The sequence below is a fragment of the Chaetomium strumarium genome (assembly GCF_033439665.1).
Source record: "Chaetomium strumarium strain CBS 333.67 chromosome Unknown B0T15scaffold_1, whole genome shotgun sequence".
Classification (NCBI taxonomy): Eukaryota; Fungi; Ascomycota; class Sordariomycetes; order Sordariales; family Chaetomiaceae; genus Chaetomium; species Chaetomium strumarium.
In genome coordinates, this window is record NW_026944429.1 from 4,977,645 (window position 1) to 4,992,850 (window position 15,206).

The following is a 15,206-nucleotide window of genomic DNA, read 5'->3' on the forward strand; positions in this document are numbered from 1 at the left end:
GGTTGAGGGGATGCGGCATCTGAGTCTAGCACACCGCTGGCGTCTAGGGGACCCAAGGTATCAGCCGACCGGTTTGAATGGTGTCGTACTGCAGTCACACTACACAGAAAGCGCACTCCTCTTTTGTCCATCTCGCAGGGCGGATCTACAATGCACAGGACAGTTCGTCGGTCGTCCAGTGGGTGGGCTGGTTCTGAGTCTTCGCAGGGATATAGAGGGTAATTGGTGGTGTCGTAGCCGGCACTGTGGCTTCGGGATCCTGTCGTTGAAAAATGATATGTCCGTGTTTTGGCTTTGCGTTTCCCGTGGCATCTCTAAGGTAAAGATGCAAGCGTGGCTGCGGGTGACAACTTGGCAAGCCCGTGGAAATTAATAAGGGCCTCGGGCAGGATGCTGCGGGGTAGGTAGGTAGGCGTTTGGTCGGCCGTAATATACCTTACGCGGCGGTGGCAACCCTACGACAATACCACCAGGTATTGGTAGTCGAGCTACAGCAATAGTCGCGTCACTGGGCAGGTTCCCAAATTGTAATCATGGCGGCGCTTGTTCCCTAGAGATTATGGCGAATTGGACAGCAGTAGACGCATGTCTGGCAGTCTCTGGCGATCCACTTCTCTTACGGGGTAGGCGTATCGGTACAAGTACTAATTGGGCATGTATGTGTAACCGCAATACCTTGTAACGTGCGTAAGGTACCACTAGCGCCACCATAGGCCAAGGACCGTGATTCCCGTCCCGTTCGCCGAATCTCATCCTGTTTTCGTAGTTCATTCTCATTGCGTCCCGGAATTCACTGGCACTGGACTTGGAGATGGTTCAATGAATAACGGCTTTTCGTGCATCTTGAGCTGAGCGGTACAGTCCCGTTCAAGCAGCAGATGTGGTCACACAACGGCAAGTGCCGGTTGGTGGACAAGTTGTCGGGTCTTGGCTAGGGCTCCGATTGGGTCCGGGAGATCGACGGCTGTGGGGCCAAGTGCTACAAGGGACAATCTCTTATAGGGTTGCATGCATCTGACGAGTGACAAATCGGCGACCACGTCCTTGAATGCCGATGCATCATGTCTCGGCCTGTCGGTGGCATTGAAGCTTGCCCTCTTTTTCACCTGCACTTACCTCTTCCCAGTTCCGACTTTGACTCCGGGCGTGAGATGCTGGTATCTGAGAGTCATCAGCCACAAGAAGCGATGAGCATTGGATCTGGGTGGGGAAAACTGCGAATGTGGGGAGCAATGACGTTTGTGACAGTGCGAATGGTACTCGCGACTCTACGATTTCGCTGAGGCGCTTTCTCGATGATCTCGTTGCTTGCTGCAGTTTTGCATTTCCATCCGGCATCTGGAGCGGATCCGCTTCGAGCGGCGCGATATTTTCGTGTCTCCCATCGGGTCTGGTCTCTTGCTTTTCCAACCCTTTTGGCCCTGCGATACGTCATACCTAAGGCCACGTCCGAGCGCAGGACGCGGCCAGGTGCAGTAGCATTCCACTGGACACTCCCATTACGAGCTCAAGGTGTGGAAATGGTAGATGCGACCCTTGACGCCGGATTACGGGGCCCCCTACATTTGCATACATACGCAGGCATGGGCCGAAGGGCTGTGTGTTGGATCAACCCCCTTGCTCACCCTTGCACTGCATTCCAATGCAGCCGCACCGACTAAGGCATTCCTTGATACCGTCCACCATCCCTCGCGCTTGCCGATCGGCGGGTGGCGGCCGTGATCGTGAGCCCCGCGGGTTCGCCTCCTGAGTCTGATCCCCTGGCTGGTGACATACCTAAGGTAGTAAGTAGTATGCAGTTGTGGAGCATACGTATATCATCTTGGTCCTCTGTTCCGTACCTTACCACTTACCTTATTACCTTACCTCGATCCATCACGTCAACAATCTTGCGGCTGCGACGTTGGCCAATTCCAACTTCTGTTCTACGCTTTACGTCTTCTCATTGCCATATTTCGTCGCATCCCATCCATGCTTCATTTCCTTTCTCTCCCTCGACTTCACCATTTGCTACTTTGTGATTCACCACCATGTGGTTGAAAAAGCGGTCCCGAGAGGCCAGCCACCCAGATGTTTCTCCAGTTCCCGAAATCCGGCCCGTTGCAATCCACCACATCGCCAACTTCTCTTACCCTCGCACAGACTTTATTCATCTCTACCGCCAAGCGCAGCCAGAGAATACTCGGGATTCCCGAGGATCTGAGTCCTCTCCGCCGCCTTTGGTCGAGGACCATGGATCGGACCTTTCAGTCGAGGACGACGCCCAGTATCGTGCAGCAGGAGCAAGTCTGTGGGAGTCCTGGCACGATGACGAACACGAGGCTCAGGAACTGGACAGCGCGGCACTCGTCAAGTCCTCTTGCGGAACTCAGGCGAGCAGATCGCAACAGGTGCCTTTGCAGCGCCAGCACGACCCATCGGAAACACGCTGCGCAGCGTTGAGCGCTGGAAGTCAAAGCGGCCAAGCATCTCAGCATGCCCCCCTACCTCGTTCGGAATACCAGCCCCATGCACCGAAAGTGGCGCCAAAAGTGAGCTACTCCCTTTTCCCCCCAGCCGACATCCCTCGGCAGCGAGTTCCCGTGGCCGTACAATTATCTTCCGACCGGCGACCAGCGGATCTGGAACCCTCTCCGGTTTCTCCCTATTTCCTGCCCTCACCTCACTCCCGACACGCCATCACGGGCGGGAGACACCAGAATAAGCCTAGCTACCATTCGATATCTTCGCGAGCTACAAGCCCAAGTTTACCGCGGGCCGGTTCTATCGGAGCAAGCTCATCCGATTCAATACCGTTGCTCCGCCGTAGTCCTGGACCGAGTCCTCCAGCATCTCCTCCCGCTACACCCCCGTCAGAAGTTCGAATTTCCTGGGAACGTCCGAACCGCTCTTTGCCGAGAGCAATCCAGGGTTCATCGTCACACATGCATCTACGCTATCCTTCCCTATCCAAAGCCGCAACCCGGTCCTCGCCTTCGCTCACAGTCCTGGCGAAGTCGGATGGTCAGGCGCAAGTGTCAGACATCCCGCCCCAAAGGACAGTAACGCCGGCAGCTTTCTACGACCGGCCCCTCCCGCCTCTTCCCAAAGAGGCGGAGCGGCCCTCCACCCCGCCCAACGTCTCGGTCTTCGAGAGCGACTCGGACGACGACGAAGATGAAGACGGTAACGGCAAGCAAGACGGGACTATCAACTTTGCTCGCCGCCTGTTGCAGGATCTGGTTCATCATCCGCGCGATAGGCGTGGGAAAGCCTCGTCTGCAGGGCTGGTGCATAAACGCAGCGTGAGCGACGAGGGCCCTACTTCTGTTGTGGCCAGGGAGCGTGGCAGAATCGGTCTCGCGCGGACCCTGAACGCCGCCGCGCGCTACCATAGGCGGGGCGGTGCTGGAACTGGAGACGGCGATTCGGCTGCCGGTACCCGGAGGGTTGCTGTTAGTATGGACCTCCCGAGGGATAGGGATGGCAGACATCTTCAGCCGTATCGGCAGCTGCCCGAACGGGAGGAGTCGTCGCGAAAAGGAGGCGGGACGAGATTTTGGAGCGGCAGATCGAGCAACGAGTTCTTTGGGAGGATCATGAGGAGGAAGGGCTGATTACATGCTTCTCCGTTGTCCTGCTTCATCACCAATACTGGGGTTTCTAAGTGGGCGATTCCGGTCATGTTGTCACTTTTGATTCTTGGTTCTTTTTTCCTTCCGTTTCTTCCCACCCGTTCATTCTGCTTCAAATCCCCCGGAACGTTGATTCCTCCCTCTACCGTCACTGACCGAAATGTTTCCTTTGTTGATTGCTGCAGGCAGGCTTCTAACGCTGTATGGCTCTGGAAAAGGGTGTCACAAGTACGATTATGACGGGATGAAATCGGTATGATGGTTATGGTTGGTGTATGACGGTATTATGACAACTGGACTCAACGTCGGAGCAGGTCGGGTTTGGGTTTGGGCTGGGGTGGTTTTTACAGGGCTGGGACGGTACGGGGTTATGATTACGGTATCAGGCTGTTTCGTTCGAGGACGGCGTCATGCGGGCTGACTAGGAATGGGAAAACGGGCTGGGTATTGGCTGCCTTGCGACCAAGGGCGTGTTTACTTGCGATCTGTGACGCGTCGGTATGCAAACTGTATTGTTTTCATTGTTCGGCCTCGTCAAAAGCGGATGATTTGGTTAGGTGGTTATAGAGCGCTCGGATCAGATCGGAAAACCAAAGAATGATCTGCCCACCTGGTGTTCATGCGTGTGTACAGCTGATGCTGCAATGGTGATGCAGGCAATCGATGGTGTGATGCAGTTTGGCGATCGAGTGTCACCGCCTCAACGCAATGCAGCAGCATCTGCGTCTGCGTTGCTTGAGGCTCACTTGGCAGAGGCAACGCTATGCAGGTCTCACTCTCCCTTGCGTTTACCATCACATTACCTCCGAGAGGTGTACGTAACGCTTTAGTATTCGTGCATCCTCTATGTAGAGTGCTGTGTTACGCATAGTACAGTACAACTGCAAGTTTCTTCTCGCAGCCCCATCTCGAGGCTTCGCAGCCTTTTGACTCCGTACACATCTCATTACACATATATGTACTCCGTGACCAACATTAGACTTAACAGACCTCTTCATGGTCTCGTCCTTCATTCCAACATGACCATAACTCATCAAGAAATATACCTCCGTACCCCACAGTCCTCGTATGCCAAACTCCCAGAAACACATTGCAAATTCGCCGTCGCCATGCATGCACATACGTAGATCAAGATGCTCACCAAGAGACACACCGCCCCTCCCAAAACATCGTCTCACCAAATTTCATAGCGCGTCCACTGCCCTTCGAATGGGTCGAATCTGACTCTTCCTGACCCTGCGCTTCTCAGTGAAACGCCTCATCCGCCTGATGCCCAACTCCTCTTCATCTCCATGCCCGGTCTCGCCAAACCCAAACGCCCACCTGCTCTGCACGTCCGTGGGCAGCCCCCTGCCGACACCCATCTTGCCCGCCATCTCATCCCGACTGACACACCGCTTGAACGCGGGCTCTTCTCTCATCTCCGGGGTGACCAGGTACCCGATGATCTCGGCCAGGCACATGACGGCGTGGGGCATGCGGAACTGCGCGCGCGCGGGGAACAGCGAGACGAGCGCCAAAAGATAGAGGATGAGCAGGGCCAGGAGGATGGCGTAGGCTGGCACGTTCGGGAACATGCGGACCTCGCGCTCGGCGGTGGTCAGCGCCATGAAGCAGCCGCCCGCCAGGATGGGGATCAGCACAAAGAGCGTGGAGAGCAGCGAGATGGCGGCCACGCGCCAGTGTCGGTTCCGCAGGGCGTAGACAGTGCACTGCAGGGGCGCACATGCGGCGTAGTCCGCCAGCAGCGAGCGGTCGGCTGGCGCGCCGCTGGGGCTGGAGAGCGCGGCCCAGGGCTGGAGGACGCGCAGGTTGGTGTCGAGGGGTTGGAAGGCGAGGAAGACTATCATGCCGAGCAGCGAAGGGATGAAGCTGTAGAGGAAGTCGGCTGCTGAGAAAGCGCCCGGTTGGGGGTCGGCTCGGAGGGAAGGGGCAAAGCCGGCGAAGATGCGGGTCGAGGGGAGGAACGAAGCGACGAAGATGGCAAGTATGAGGATGAAGGCCGTGAGGCTGAACCAGAGAAGCTGATTGTTCCGCAGACACCACGGAAGGTAGCGGTGCCGGGCCGGAGTGGACGCGCGGGCTTCCATGTCGTGGTCGTGCTCGTGGTCGGCGCCTTCGGTAGTGGTCAGCACATCCTGCTTCTCGTCGTGCCGTTGCATCCGTCGCCCGGCGGCAAGATCGGGGATGGGGGCGAGGTTGGTTTCGTCCATCGGACTGCCGAGCGTGTGCCAAAACCCGTGCCTGCCGTCCTTCCATGTCCAGTAGCCTAGCCTGTCGGCGGCGCGCCGACGAAGGGCGAACCTGATACCTTCCCTGCTTCGCGCTAGTTGGGTTCCTCGGTAGTCCTCTGCCGTGTTGGTCTCGGAGACGAGTGCGGCGATGTCGGCGAGAGACCTGGGGTCCCAAAGAAGCCCCGTGTTGTCCACGCTGGCCCAGAACCGCCAGATGATGATCGTCGCGGCCAGAAGGGCCAGGTACAGCGCAACGAGAGTCCAGGCGACTCCTTGAACGGTGGCCCAGGTCCAGGTCTGGTCAACCAGGATCGCGGTGAACAGCGAGCTCTGCAAGGGAATGGTGAAGTTCATCAGCCAGGTGGCCAGGGTGAAAACCCAGACATTCCATGGTCCAACCAAGCGAGGCCAAAGAAACGTGGGGTAGAGTTCTTGGAACAAGGCGCCTTCGCGCCCTTCTTGCGCTGTCGCTGCCAGCCGAACAAACGGCAGGATGCGAACCACGGTCGTCGCCATGAACTGCACGTAAAGCAACATTGCGGCGCCTATGAGCTGCGGCAGGATTCTGAATATGAAATACCGCCCGCCGTGGATCGTAGCCCATGCTAAGAGCCCCCGGTGGAGATGCGAGTACACAGCACTGAAGATGAGGGCTGCAATCATCAAAATGCATGCGGCCATGAAAGCGAACAGGGCCGGTGCTCTCAGAGGCCAGGGCCTGAAGCTGAGTTGCGATAGCTCGGGGGCGCTGGCGAGGAGCTCATCCTTTTCCACGGATCTCCACTCGTGAGGTTGGGGAGGACGCGGCCCTTTCTTGAGCAGGCTTTCGGCAAGAGAATGCGCTGATTCCCGAGCATCGGGGATATGCGGGAGCGGTAGCTGCGGGTTGGGTACATCTGGCCGGACAATCTGCGCAGGAGGATGAGCGACCGGAGGACGGGCCGGAGGGGGAGCTGGCGCGGAAGGGTGTTGTTGCTGTGTGCCCCGGGGTTGGTATGACTGAGGTCGTTGGCCGGGATGTAACGCAGGACCAGACGCGGAGGTTCCGCTGCTGGGAGCGGCAGTGCCCGAGTAACCCGTGTCCCGGTCACGGGTGAGCGCCTCGATGGCGTACTGAACATAAGGCGTGTTGTCGATGCCCGGAGTGATAACGCCATCTAGCCTGGCAAGCTCATCACGGAAATCGGTCAACATGGCGGCGTTCATCGAGGCCTCCCAGTCTGGCTGCTGGTAGGGAGCGAGGGGCGGGATCGCAGGCACGCGGCGGTAACGGCCCTCAATGAGGACGGGACGCCCAAATGGTCGGGCGGCAGCTGGCGGGGTGAAGACGCCGTCGGGCCCGTGGAAGTCCGGCTCGGAAGACGGACGGGGCCGATGTGATAGCGGCAGAGGGCCCGGCTGAGATGGAGTGGAGGGTCCTGTCCGCTCCGCTGCTGGCGTTTGCAAAAGTGCTCGAGGCGAATCGGGTTCTGAGGGAGAAACAAGTCTCAGATCTGGTGTATGCTGCGGTAGATGTGGTCCTAGAGGTCGGTCAAAATGAGCAAAATGAGCATGGCGATGTCTTACAAACTTGGCAGAGTGCACGTACGGAACTGCTCCACATGTTCGACGTTGAAGCTGTGCAAGTTCTGAGAGCTCATGCTTGGTTCCTAGATTCCTCCCAGTTTCCTTCGAGCGCAAACAACCGACGCGGGCAGCCGGCCCAGGAACCACACACAAGCAAGGACCGCGCTTGGCCAATTGCCCACACAGAACTCAGAGCACAAAGCGATGATGCATTGATGATGCAGGATGGCAATGCAAGAATATGCCATGTTAAGAGCAAATATTATTCATCCGGGAATTTTGAGTGGTTGGGCTGAGACGCTGGTTGTGAGAAGCGGTGGTTGGGCAACCAGCCCCCCGAAAAACCACCTGTAGCCTCTGCAGGTCGACAACGCACCAAACAACTCGTAGTGCAAATCAAGCTTCCCATTGCACAAAAGCAGTTCAAAGCGCTGTGACTGTCTTCGCTTGTTGCAGATACGAAAGACGTCCAGTGCAGACTGCCGATAGTTGTCATGGGATACTGTCAACGTGCGGTGAGAAGACATGGATCACGGAAATGGATCGCTGATGAGTTCTTCAATCCATGTCTCCGACCGTAGGGCTGAGCCGCTCACTGCCATTTCGGTTTGCTTGGGGGCGGTAATTATCTTACCATACCGCAGTACTCAAGGGTCCGGAATACCCTGGCTGTTACGGTACTCCATGGTATGTATTTGAGTAAAGAGTGGAATGTTACTGGTAACTTACAAGCATCTGACGGTAACTAACATAAAGTTTCATGTCGGTATCATGTACGAATTACCGATATACGTACGGTGATATCGTATTGACCATAGACTTTCACGGTCTTACCTCGTTACAACAATCTCATGATCCCACTGTCATCTTCGTTAAAGCAGCAGCCGGCGCTCTGTAATTATATTCGACTTTGGCCCCGACATTCTACTCAACACTGAGTCTTTCTCTGGGAAAAGCATAAGGGTTGGGGTTGGGGGATAAGGAGAGAAGGAGAGAAGGAGTAGAGGAGAGGAAGAAACCGAGACATGGAGAGAAGGGGACCCCTATCTCAGTTTTCTCTATCTGAACGGACACCCGCCCCTGAACGAAGAGCACAAAGGGCATCTCTAAGATTAACCAGGCGGCAGCACTCCAACGGGCCCTTTGCCTCGATATCCTTACCCAAGGCTGCGAGACAGAAGGCATATAGTTCCTTGAAAGACCTCTCCTTTAGCACATACATACATCTATCTGTCAACGATACGGTAGATGTCCTTGCGTCTGACACACTCTCTCTTGCCCAACTAGGCCAACCCACAGTCCACTCAACGGATGACAGGTATCTTTAAAATCGGGGCCCCTCAATGCTAGTAATCCACCATCTTGAGCCGTCCTCTCACTTCCTCCCCAAGTTCCTCGGGCGTAACCAATCCCAACAGTACACAGTCACCCAGGAAGAAGTACGCCCTCTCCTGCGCATACCCAAGGTAATCAAAATCCTCCCCGGCCTCGGTCTCGCCGTCGTCTGGGTCATGCTGCACATCCGTCTCGGCCAGTGCATTCACACCCTCCGGTGCTCCCTCCGCCCCATTAGTTTCACCAGAGCCGTCAGTTGCTGTATCGGCCACATCAATCTTGGCCTGCACGATCCCCCACGCCACCCACTGCGCGCTGTTCGCCGTCCTCCACAGCCTAGTTTCTTCCATCAACTCCCGCACCTTCCTCTCCGCCTCATCCTCCCGCTTCTGCTCCTGCTCCTTCCAACCTCCCGGCGGCACCCTCGCGTCAAGCATGAATTCGACAATGGAGGTCGTCGATGGGGTAGAGTGTAAACCATCTCTTTGGGGACTGATGGCTGCGGGTGAGGCAGAGATGCGGGGCGAAGGAGCGTCGACGTAAGGAAACTGAGGTCGGTGGTCCACATATGCCTTCAAAAATCGGCGCTGCTGGTCTAGACTGGGGTAGCGGGACGTGTCGCATGCATAGGGGCGGGCCGGATCGTGGTAGTTGTAGGTCCACTCCGAAAAGTGGTTGGCGAATTCGAGACCGGGCACGTTAGCGCCTGCGTATTCGAAGTCGATCACGACCAGCTGCTTGTGCTCGTTTGCGGGCTGTAGGAGCGGAGACCTTTGGTCATCGGGCCGCACTCGCAGGATGTTGCCATACTGGGTCTGTATTTGGCATGTCAGTGATGGTCCGGTTGTCTCGCGAGCAAGGGAAGGGGACAGTACATCGTTGTGAGCAAAGACTAGCCTGTCGCGGATCTTCTTTGTATCCCCGTAGTAGGCTTCTAAGTGCCGGCGGTATTTCTCCACGAGAGCCTTGAAGACGGGCCACTGCACGCCGCAAACGAAGCCTTGCGTCTTCCACACGCCTCCTGGTAGGTTAGTGGACTGTGACAAGATTTTCCGATCGAGGAACAAAACCGTCTTCTCGACTTGGCTTAACCACTTGTCCCAATTCTTCCACACGCCGGGCCCCTGGTCCTTTTCCTCCTCGAGGAGCTCGATACCGTCGTGCAACTCCCTCATGCGCTTGGCGATCTGTTTCGAGGTTTCGGGTTCTCGCATGCTGGACGGAGTCAGTGCGGTCGCGTTCAAGTACTGCTCAAATCTGCCGTTGAGGAAGGTACCCAGTAGCCGGGGGCCAATCGTCTTCCTGGCGAGCCGCCTAAGCACGCCCAACTCGTTCTCTCGGTCAATCAGATGCTCCACCTGCGGCCCGTAGATCCTGAGTAACACCTTGGCCGGTTGCTTCTTGCCAGGCTCGCGGGTCAGCAGTGCGTCGGGTGGCGGCGACACCACATAGACAGCGTTGGTCAAGGCCCCGCTAAGGCGTTCAACCGAGATGCTCTCCCCGCTGTCTAGCGGCACTTGCCTCCAGCCCTTCAGTCGTAGCGTGTGTGCTAGACGGATAATTTCGTTCTTGAAGGTCAGCCAGTTCTGCTTTTCTTTCTCTTCTCTGCGTCCAGATATAGACGCCGAATCGTCCGTGGCGGCCTTCCCGCCCGTGTAACTCAGAGTTTTGGAATTGTCCAGAAAAGCGTCACAACTGGGAACGACAATGTCACCATCGAACCATTCCGTATCTGAGGAGGCCATGGTCCGGGTGAGGGTTTTGCTGGACTTTTTCCGAGGTTTTTGTCGGGGGCGAGAACTAAATGAAGGGAGGGAGTTTGAAGTGGTGGAGTTCAGACCCAGGGCGGCCATGTTGTCGTCCAGAATCCTCTGCAGCCGGTCCAGAGATACGTCACTCGAATCGGACTCGATCGAATCCGCCCTATGCCGGGTTGGCGGGGAAACGGTGCTGTCCACATGACTGGGTGGCGACTTTTGGCGTAACGGATGCTTTCCATACTTCTTGCGCTGCTTTTTGACCTTCTCCCGCTCGAGCCACTCTGCGACCTGGGCTAAGAGTCTCTCGGTGACGCGGTCTAGCCTGTGGCGGTGGTGGTGAGCCTGAGGCTGCTGATTCTGAGATTCTTCGCCTGAAGTGACCATGGACCCGGCAGCAGCCAGATCAGGGGTGATATCCATGCTGACTTGACTGAGCGTCGAGGACCTTGAAGGGCCGTTCGATGGAGGAGGTCGTCCGCTGAGTCGCTTGGCGACCCCAGCAGAAAACTGCTTCTTCACCTGCGGGTCATCAGGAGTTGAGGTCTCAGGCTCGGCGATTTGCACAGCTAACGCGAATCATCAATATGAGTTGGAAGGTAGGATGAGATGGATTGAAGCCGTGTGGCAAGTGACCAGATGACGACGCACAGTGTATTCGCAATGGCCCCGTCATACGTGGACAAGTCCGTGTGACACAGATGACGAAAATGATAACAACAAAAGAGCAACAACAAACCTTTGACTGGGGCGCTCAAGGGAGGAGTTCTCGGACTGTCACCCTCGGCCTTCAGCGCAGACCGCCTAGGCTGAGCCGGAATTCCAGGAGACGGCGCAGACATAACGTAAGATAGGTAGGTATGTCGTTCGACGACTTGTCGCGGGCCAAACCCCAAACGGTGTCTTTTCTTCGGATGCTGCTCGTGAAACGACTTGGTACCCAATGTACCAAAGCGGGGGAACGATAAAGCTCAATTGGCGCCGGATAAGGGTCAGGCGGACAGCAGCCTCCTCCCTGGTTCGGGCGATCTATTGCTTCGTTCGGGCACGGTAAACTCCGTACGCTCCACTATCCGAGCAACAAGTACGGACTAGAAAGCGCTTTCCAAGCCGAAATGCCCTCTGGGTGTGGTCTTGCTGCGCGGTTGTGTGGTTTCGAAAGAGTTCTGACATGGGGATGAAGAAAAAGGAGAAATTTGCATGTGTATATCAACCCGTTAGCCCAAAACAGCAGGTATCATCTGGGAAGGTTCAATTCTGGGTGGGGGTCAACGTCCCGCTGCAGTGGAAATATGGAGTGGGGCTGTGCCTGAGCAGCCTATGACGTAAGGCTCAAGTAGCTGGCTTTCCTGCGGCCCATTTATGTATTAGGTTAGTATTGCGCTGTTATTGTAGTGCTGCAGGCAAGGGTCTGGACGTGCTTTGAATGCCGTGCGTTTGCCGTGGGGGGAGCGATAACATTGCATACTACTATCATCAGTGACGGGCACGGACATCCGACTCAGCTCGGCACCAAAACCGTATCAATGCCGTAATTACTTAGGTAGTGTGGCACTTGATTTAGGGGGTTGCGGATACATCCGTCAAGTGAGTGGAGATAGGCAGTGACCATTTCTTGTCTATACATCTGGCACATACAGCAAATGGTCCCTTGCTTTCTCAGCTGGTCTTCAAGGATCCCTTCCAGTCCTTCATGTGATCCAGGATGATCTTGGCAGCCTGGTCGGGCGAGTGCTGCCTCCCCAGCGCCTCGACGAAGTCTCCTTCGGGATCCATCAGGTAAAAGTAAATGCTGTGGTCCACCAGATAGTCCTGCCCCGGCTTCACAGCGCTAGGCGTGCTGAAGTAGACGCGGTATGCCTTGCACATGTCCTTGATCTGCTCGTATGTGCCCGTCAGGCCGATAAACTTCGGATGGAACTCAACCAAGTACTCCTTTAGCTCCTTGGGACCGTCGCGCGCCGGATCGCACGTGACAAAGACGGGTAGCAGCGTGCCGGGGCGCTGCTCCTCAACCAGGTCGAACATCCTCGCCATCTTGTCCAGCTCGTCAGGGCAGATGTCCGGGCAGTGGGTGAAGCCGAAGTAGACCTGCCATGAACAAGTCAGCTTGATACTGGATGCATCCCCAGACATTGCGGTAGGACACGCACCAAAGAATAACGCCCCTGCAGGTCCTTGTCCGTCACCTTGTTCCCGTTCTGATCGATCAGCTCGAACGGGCCGCCCACCTTGGGCCGGCCCACACCCTTTGTCGCCTCGGCTATCCTCTTGCGTTTCATGCGCTCCTTTTCGCTCTGAAAATACCACACCAAGCCGGCGGCCGTGATGACGAAGAGAAGACCAGCCTTCCACGAAAATGGCTGCCGGGGCGAGCGGCGTCAGCCAGTCATCCAATCGATCTCCCAACAAGGCCCGAGCAACATGGCACATACCCCTGACCTGTACCGGCTCTTTGCCTCCTCCACTGTCTTGTACGACCTCCTCTGCAGCAACGGTTTGTGCTGTTGGAACTGGAGTCTCGCGGTGGGCGCAGCCGCTAGCCTCTTGCCCTGCGCGCTACGCGTTGTTGATAACTGACGGGCGCCATGTCGTGGCGTTACCCTCGAGAGTGCATATGCGACGGCGCGGGCCGTTGTCACCGGCGGTGGCATTTTTCTGGGTGATGCTGCTCGACGTGTGTTAAACGGGGCCTCAATAGCTTCTGAGCTTGGACGATCCGATAAAATCTCCTGATTGTGCTCTCTCGCATGACGTTCGCATAGATGCATGCCAAGACGGCAAGTGTGGGGCTTTCCGCTACGGTGTCCCTGGTATTTAGTACAGTTGCATCGCTTGCCACAGTAACGTCAAGGCTCTAACTTCTCTACTTTACATCTCCCTTGGTTCTCACAATTCGAAGTCTCCCGCTGCCTCGCATGCGTGCCAGAACATCAAGCACAAACTACTGTGAGCTTGAGATAGACTGAATCTGCCATGCGATCTTGGTCATATGCACCAGCGCTGCTGCCGGCTGAGAACTCGCACGGGTAGGACAATCGGTAGTTGATGGCGATCTCGACTTCGTTCTTCACCCCAGACTTGCCACACGCTACAGGCGTCAGCCATCCGCAAGAAAACGAAGCAGCCATGGACGACGCGCACGATAACAACGGGCACCAAAATGTTGACGGGCAAGTTACCGAACCGACACCATCATTTGCCGACATGTCTCCGCAGGGAAATGGACAAGTGCCCACCAGTGACGGCATCGATCGTGAGATGCGCGACGACGGCAGCTCCGTTGGAGATGCCGCCAGCTCAGCACCGAAGACGGCAGCCTCGAAGAAAAAGAAGGGCGCCGCTTCCACCGTCAAGGCTCCCTCGAAACGCGCTCGTCCCAGCACTGGTGGTGGCGGCGCGAAGAAAACCAAGAGAGGCGGGACCAAAAAGGCCAAGGCAGATGCCTCCTCCAGGCCGACCGGCGCTGCAGATACGGTCGCCGACGCCGGCAACACCAGTGAGTCCGACAACGGCCCTTACTGCCTCTGCCGCGGACCAGACGACCACCGCTTCATGATAGCCTGCGACCGATGCGAGGACTGGTTTCACGGCGAGTGCATCGGCATGGACAAGCACACAGGCGAGAACCTCGTTCAGAAGTATATCTGTCCCAACTGCACCGATGGCGGCCGCTACACGACGCGTTACAAGAAAATGTGCTCCCTCGCGGGCTGCAACAATCCGGCCCACATCTACGACTCGTCCCGGCCCAGCATCTTTTGCTCGCCTGAGCACTGTCAAGCTTGGTGGGAGCAGCTGGTTAGCTCGTTACCGAGAACCAAAGGCGTCGCTGACGCCGACTATCTCACCCAAGGAGAGTTCATGGGCCTGATGGACGCGGGCCCATCCTCCTCCCCAACAGATGACAGCTCCACCACCCCCTGGAAACTAGGGCGTCCTCCCTTCGGTACTCTCCCCTTCCCACGACCACTGTTCTCGGGCCACTCTTTCTAATGCGTAACAGAAACTCCACAAGATTTCTGGGAGCGCCCTTTCTCGTCTTCTGCCCTCACCGCGGAGGAACAAAACCTGCTCAACACGTCCGCCACGGCCCGCTACCAGCTGGGCGAGGAAATCGTCCTCTGCAAAAAGATGCTCCAGCTGATCGACATGGCCTTGAAACGGCGGGAAGCCGCCATTGCCGCGGGCAAGGGCACGGCCAAGGACTTGTGCGGATACGATTACCGGCTGGACAGCGTGGGCGCGACGCACCAGTTTGCTCGCTTCCTACAGTCGCCCCAGGGAGAGGCAATCTTCACCAGCGGGCGTCTAGACGGGCCCGACACCGCTGCTCTTACCACCAGCACTACGATCAACAACAGTAGTGCGGAGGAGGCGAGCGCCGGCGGCAGCGAAGCCGACCCGCAACTAACAAACATGTGCACCAAGAAGAAATGCAAGCCGCACAACGGGTGGAGCGCCATACTGACCAAGACCGTCCGGCACGATATGAAGGAGCTGGCGGCGCAGGCCAAGGAGCTGCTGGACGCGGAACAGCGCGTGCGCGATGGCGCTGCGGGCCGGTTCCGCCGGCGGTTGAAGGAGGGGAACGCGGTCATGACACTTTCCTGTGAAAGTGAAAAAGACGGGGTAGAGCGGATGGAAGTTGATATCTGACCGCCTGCCGTACTACTTTACTTGGTAGGAGACGAGGGGAA

The 15,206-nt window shown here is 56.8% G+C and overlaps 5 protein-coding genes across 5 annotated transcripts; 2 read left to right on the forward strand and 3 right to left on the reverse strand.

Moving 5' to 3' along the window:
* Positions 1-1,870: 1,870 nt before the first annotated feature.
* B0T15DRAFT_53414 (uncharacterized protein) lies at positions 1,871-3,819 on the forward strand. Its single transcript, XM_062869421.1, has one exon. The coding sequence runs from the start codon at positions 2,031-2,033 to the stop codon at positions 3,594-3,596; it is 1,566 nt and encodes a 521-aa protein (XP_062726651.1). The 5' UTR covers positions 1,871-2,030; the 3' UTR covers positions 3,597-3,819.
* Positions 3,820-4,430: 611 nt separating this feature from the next.
* B0T15DRAFT_519734 (uncharacterized protein) lies at positions 4,431-7,458 on the reverse strand. The gene has a single exon (XM_062868449.1). The coding sequence runs from the start codon at positions 7,052-7,054 to the stop codon at positions 4,799-4,801; it is 2,256 nt and encodes a 751-aa protein (XP_062726652.1). The 5' UTR covers positions 7,055-7,458; the 3' UTR covers positions 4,431-4,798.
* An 875-nt stretch (positions 7,459-8,333) lies between these two features.
* B0T15DRAFT_547756 (kinase-like domain-containing protein) lies at positions 8,334-11,348 on the reverse strand (the record flags this gene model as incomplete). The annotated part of the gene is made up of 3 exons (XM_062870184.1): positions 8,334-9,564; positions 9,625-11,075; positions 11,246-11,348. The coding sequence occupies 3 exons, from the start codon at positions 11,346-11,348 to the stop codon at positions 8,761-8,763; spliced, it is 2,358 nt and encodes a 785-aa protein (XP_062726653.1). The 3' UTR covers positions 8,334-8,760.
* A 687-nt stretch (positions 11,349-12,035) lies between these two features.
* On the reverse strand, positions 12,036-13,227 carry B0T15DRAFT_519740 (SCO1/SenC-domain-containing protein). Its single transcript, XM_062868450.1, has 3 exons — positions 12,942-13,227; positions 12,660-12,869; positions 12,036-12,597 (listed from the first exon to the last, which is right to left on the reverse strand). Exons 1-3 carry the CDS (start codon positions 13,158-13,160, stop codon positions 12,166-12,168), a joined length of 861 nt encoding a protein of 286 aa, XP_062726654.1. The 5' UTR covers positions 13,161-13,227; the 3' UTR covers positions 12,036-12,165.
* A 327-nt stretch (positions 13,228-13,554) lies between these two features.
* On the forward strand, positions 13,555-15,165 carry B0T15DRAFT_386252 (uncharacterized protein; the record flags this gene model as incomplete). The annotated part of the gene is made up of 2 exons (XM_062864312.1): positions 13,555-14,455; positions 14,513-15,165. 2 exons carry the CDS (start codon positions 13,555-13,557, stop codon positions 15,163-15,165), a joined length of 1,554 nt encoding a protein of 517 aa, XP_062726655.1.
* Between the last annotated feature and the right edge of the window lie 41 nt (positions 15,166-15,206).

Excerpts from the sequence above, each read along its gene's own strand:
- B0T15DRAFT_53414 (XM_062869421.1), top strand. The coding sequence starts at position 2,031 with ATGTGGTTGAAAAAGCGGTCCCGAGAGGCCAGCCACCCAGATGTTTCT.
- B0T15DRAFT_519734 (XM_062868449.1), bottom strand. The coding sequence starts at position 7,054 with ATGAACGCCGCCATGTTGACCGATTTCCGTGATGAGCTTGCCAGGCTA.
- B0T15DRAFT_519740 (XM_062868450.1), bottom strand. The coding sequence starts at position 13,160 with ATGCCACCGCCGGTGACAACGGCCCGCGCCGTCGCATATGCACTCTCG. Across the intron at positions 12,870-12,941 it reads AGAGCCGGTACAGGTCAGGG|CCATTTTCGTGGAAGGCTGG; the intron begins GTATGTGCCATG and ends TCGCCCCGGCAG. Across the intron at positions 12,598-12,659 it reads TGCAGGGGCGTTATTCTTTG|GTCTACTTCGGCTTCACCCA; the intron begins GTGCGTGTCCTA and ends TGTTCATGGCAG.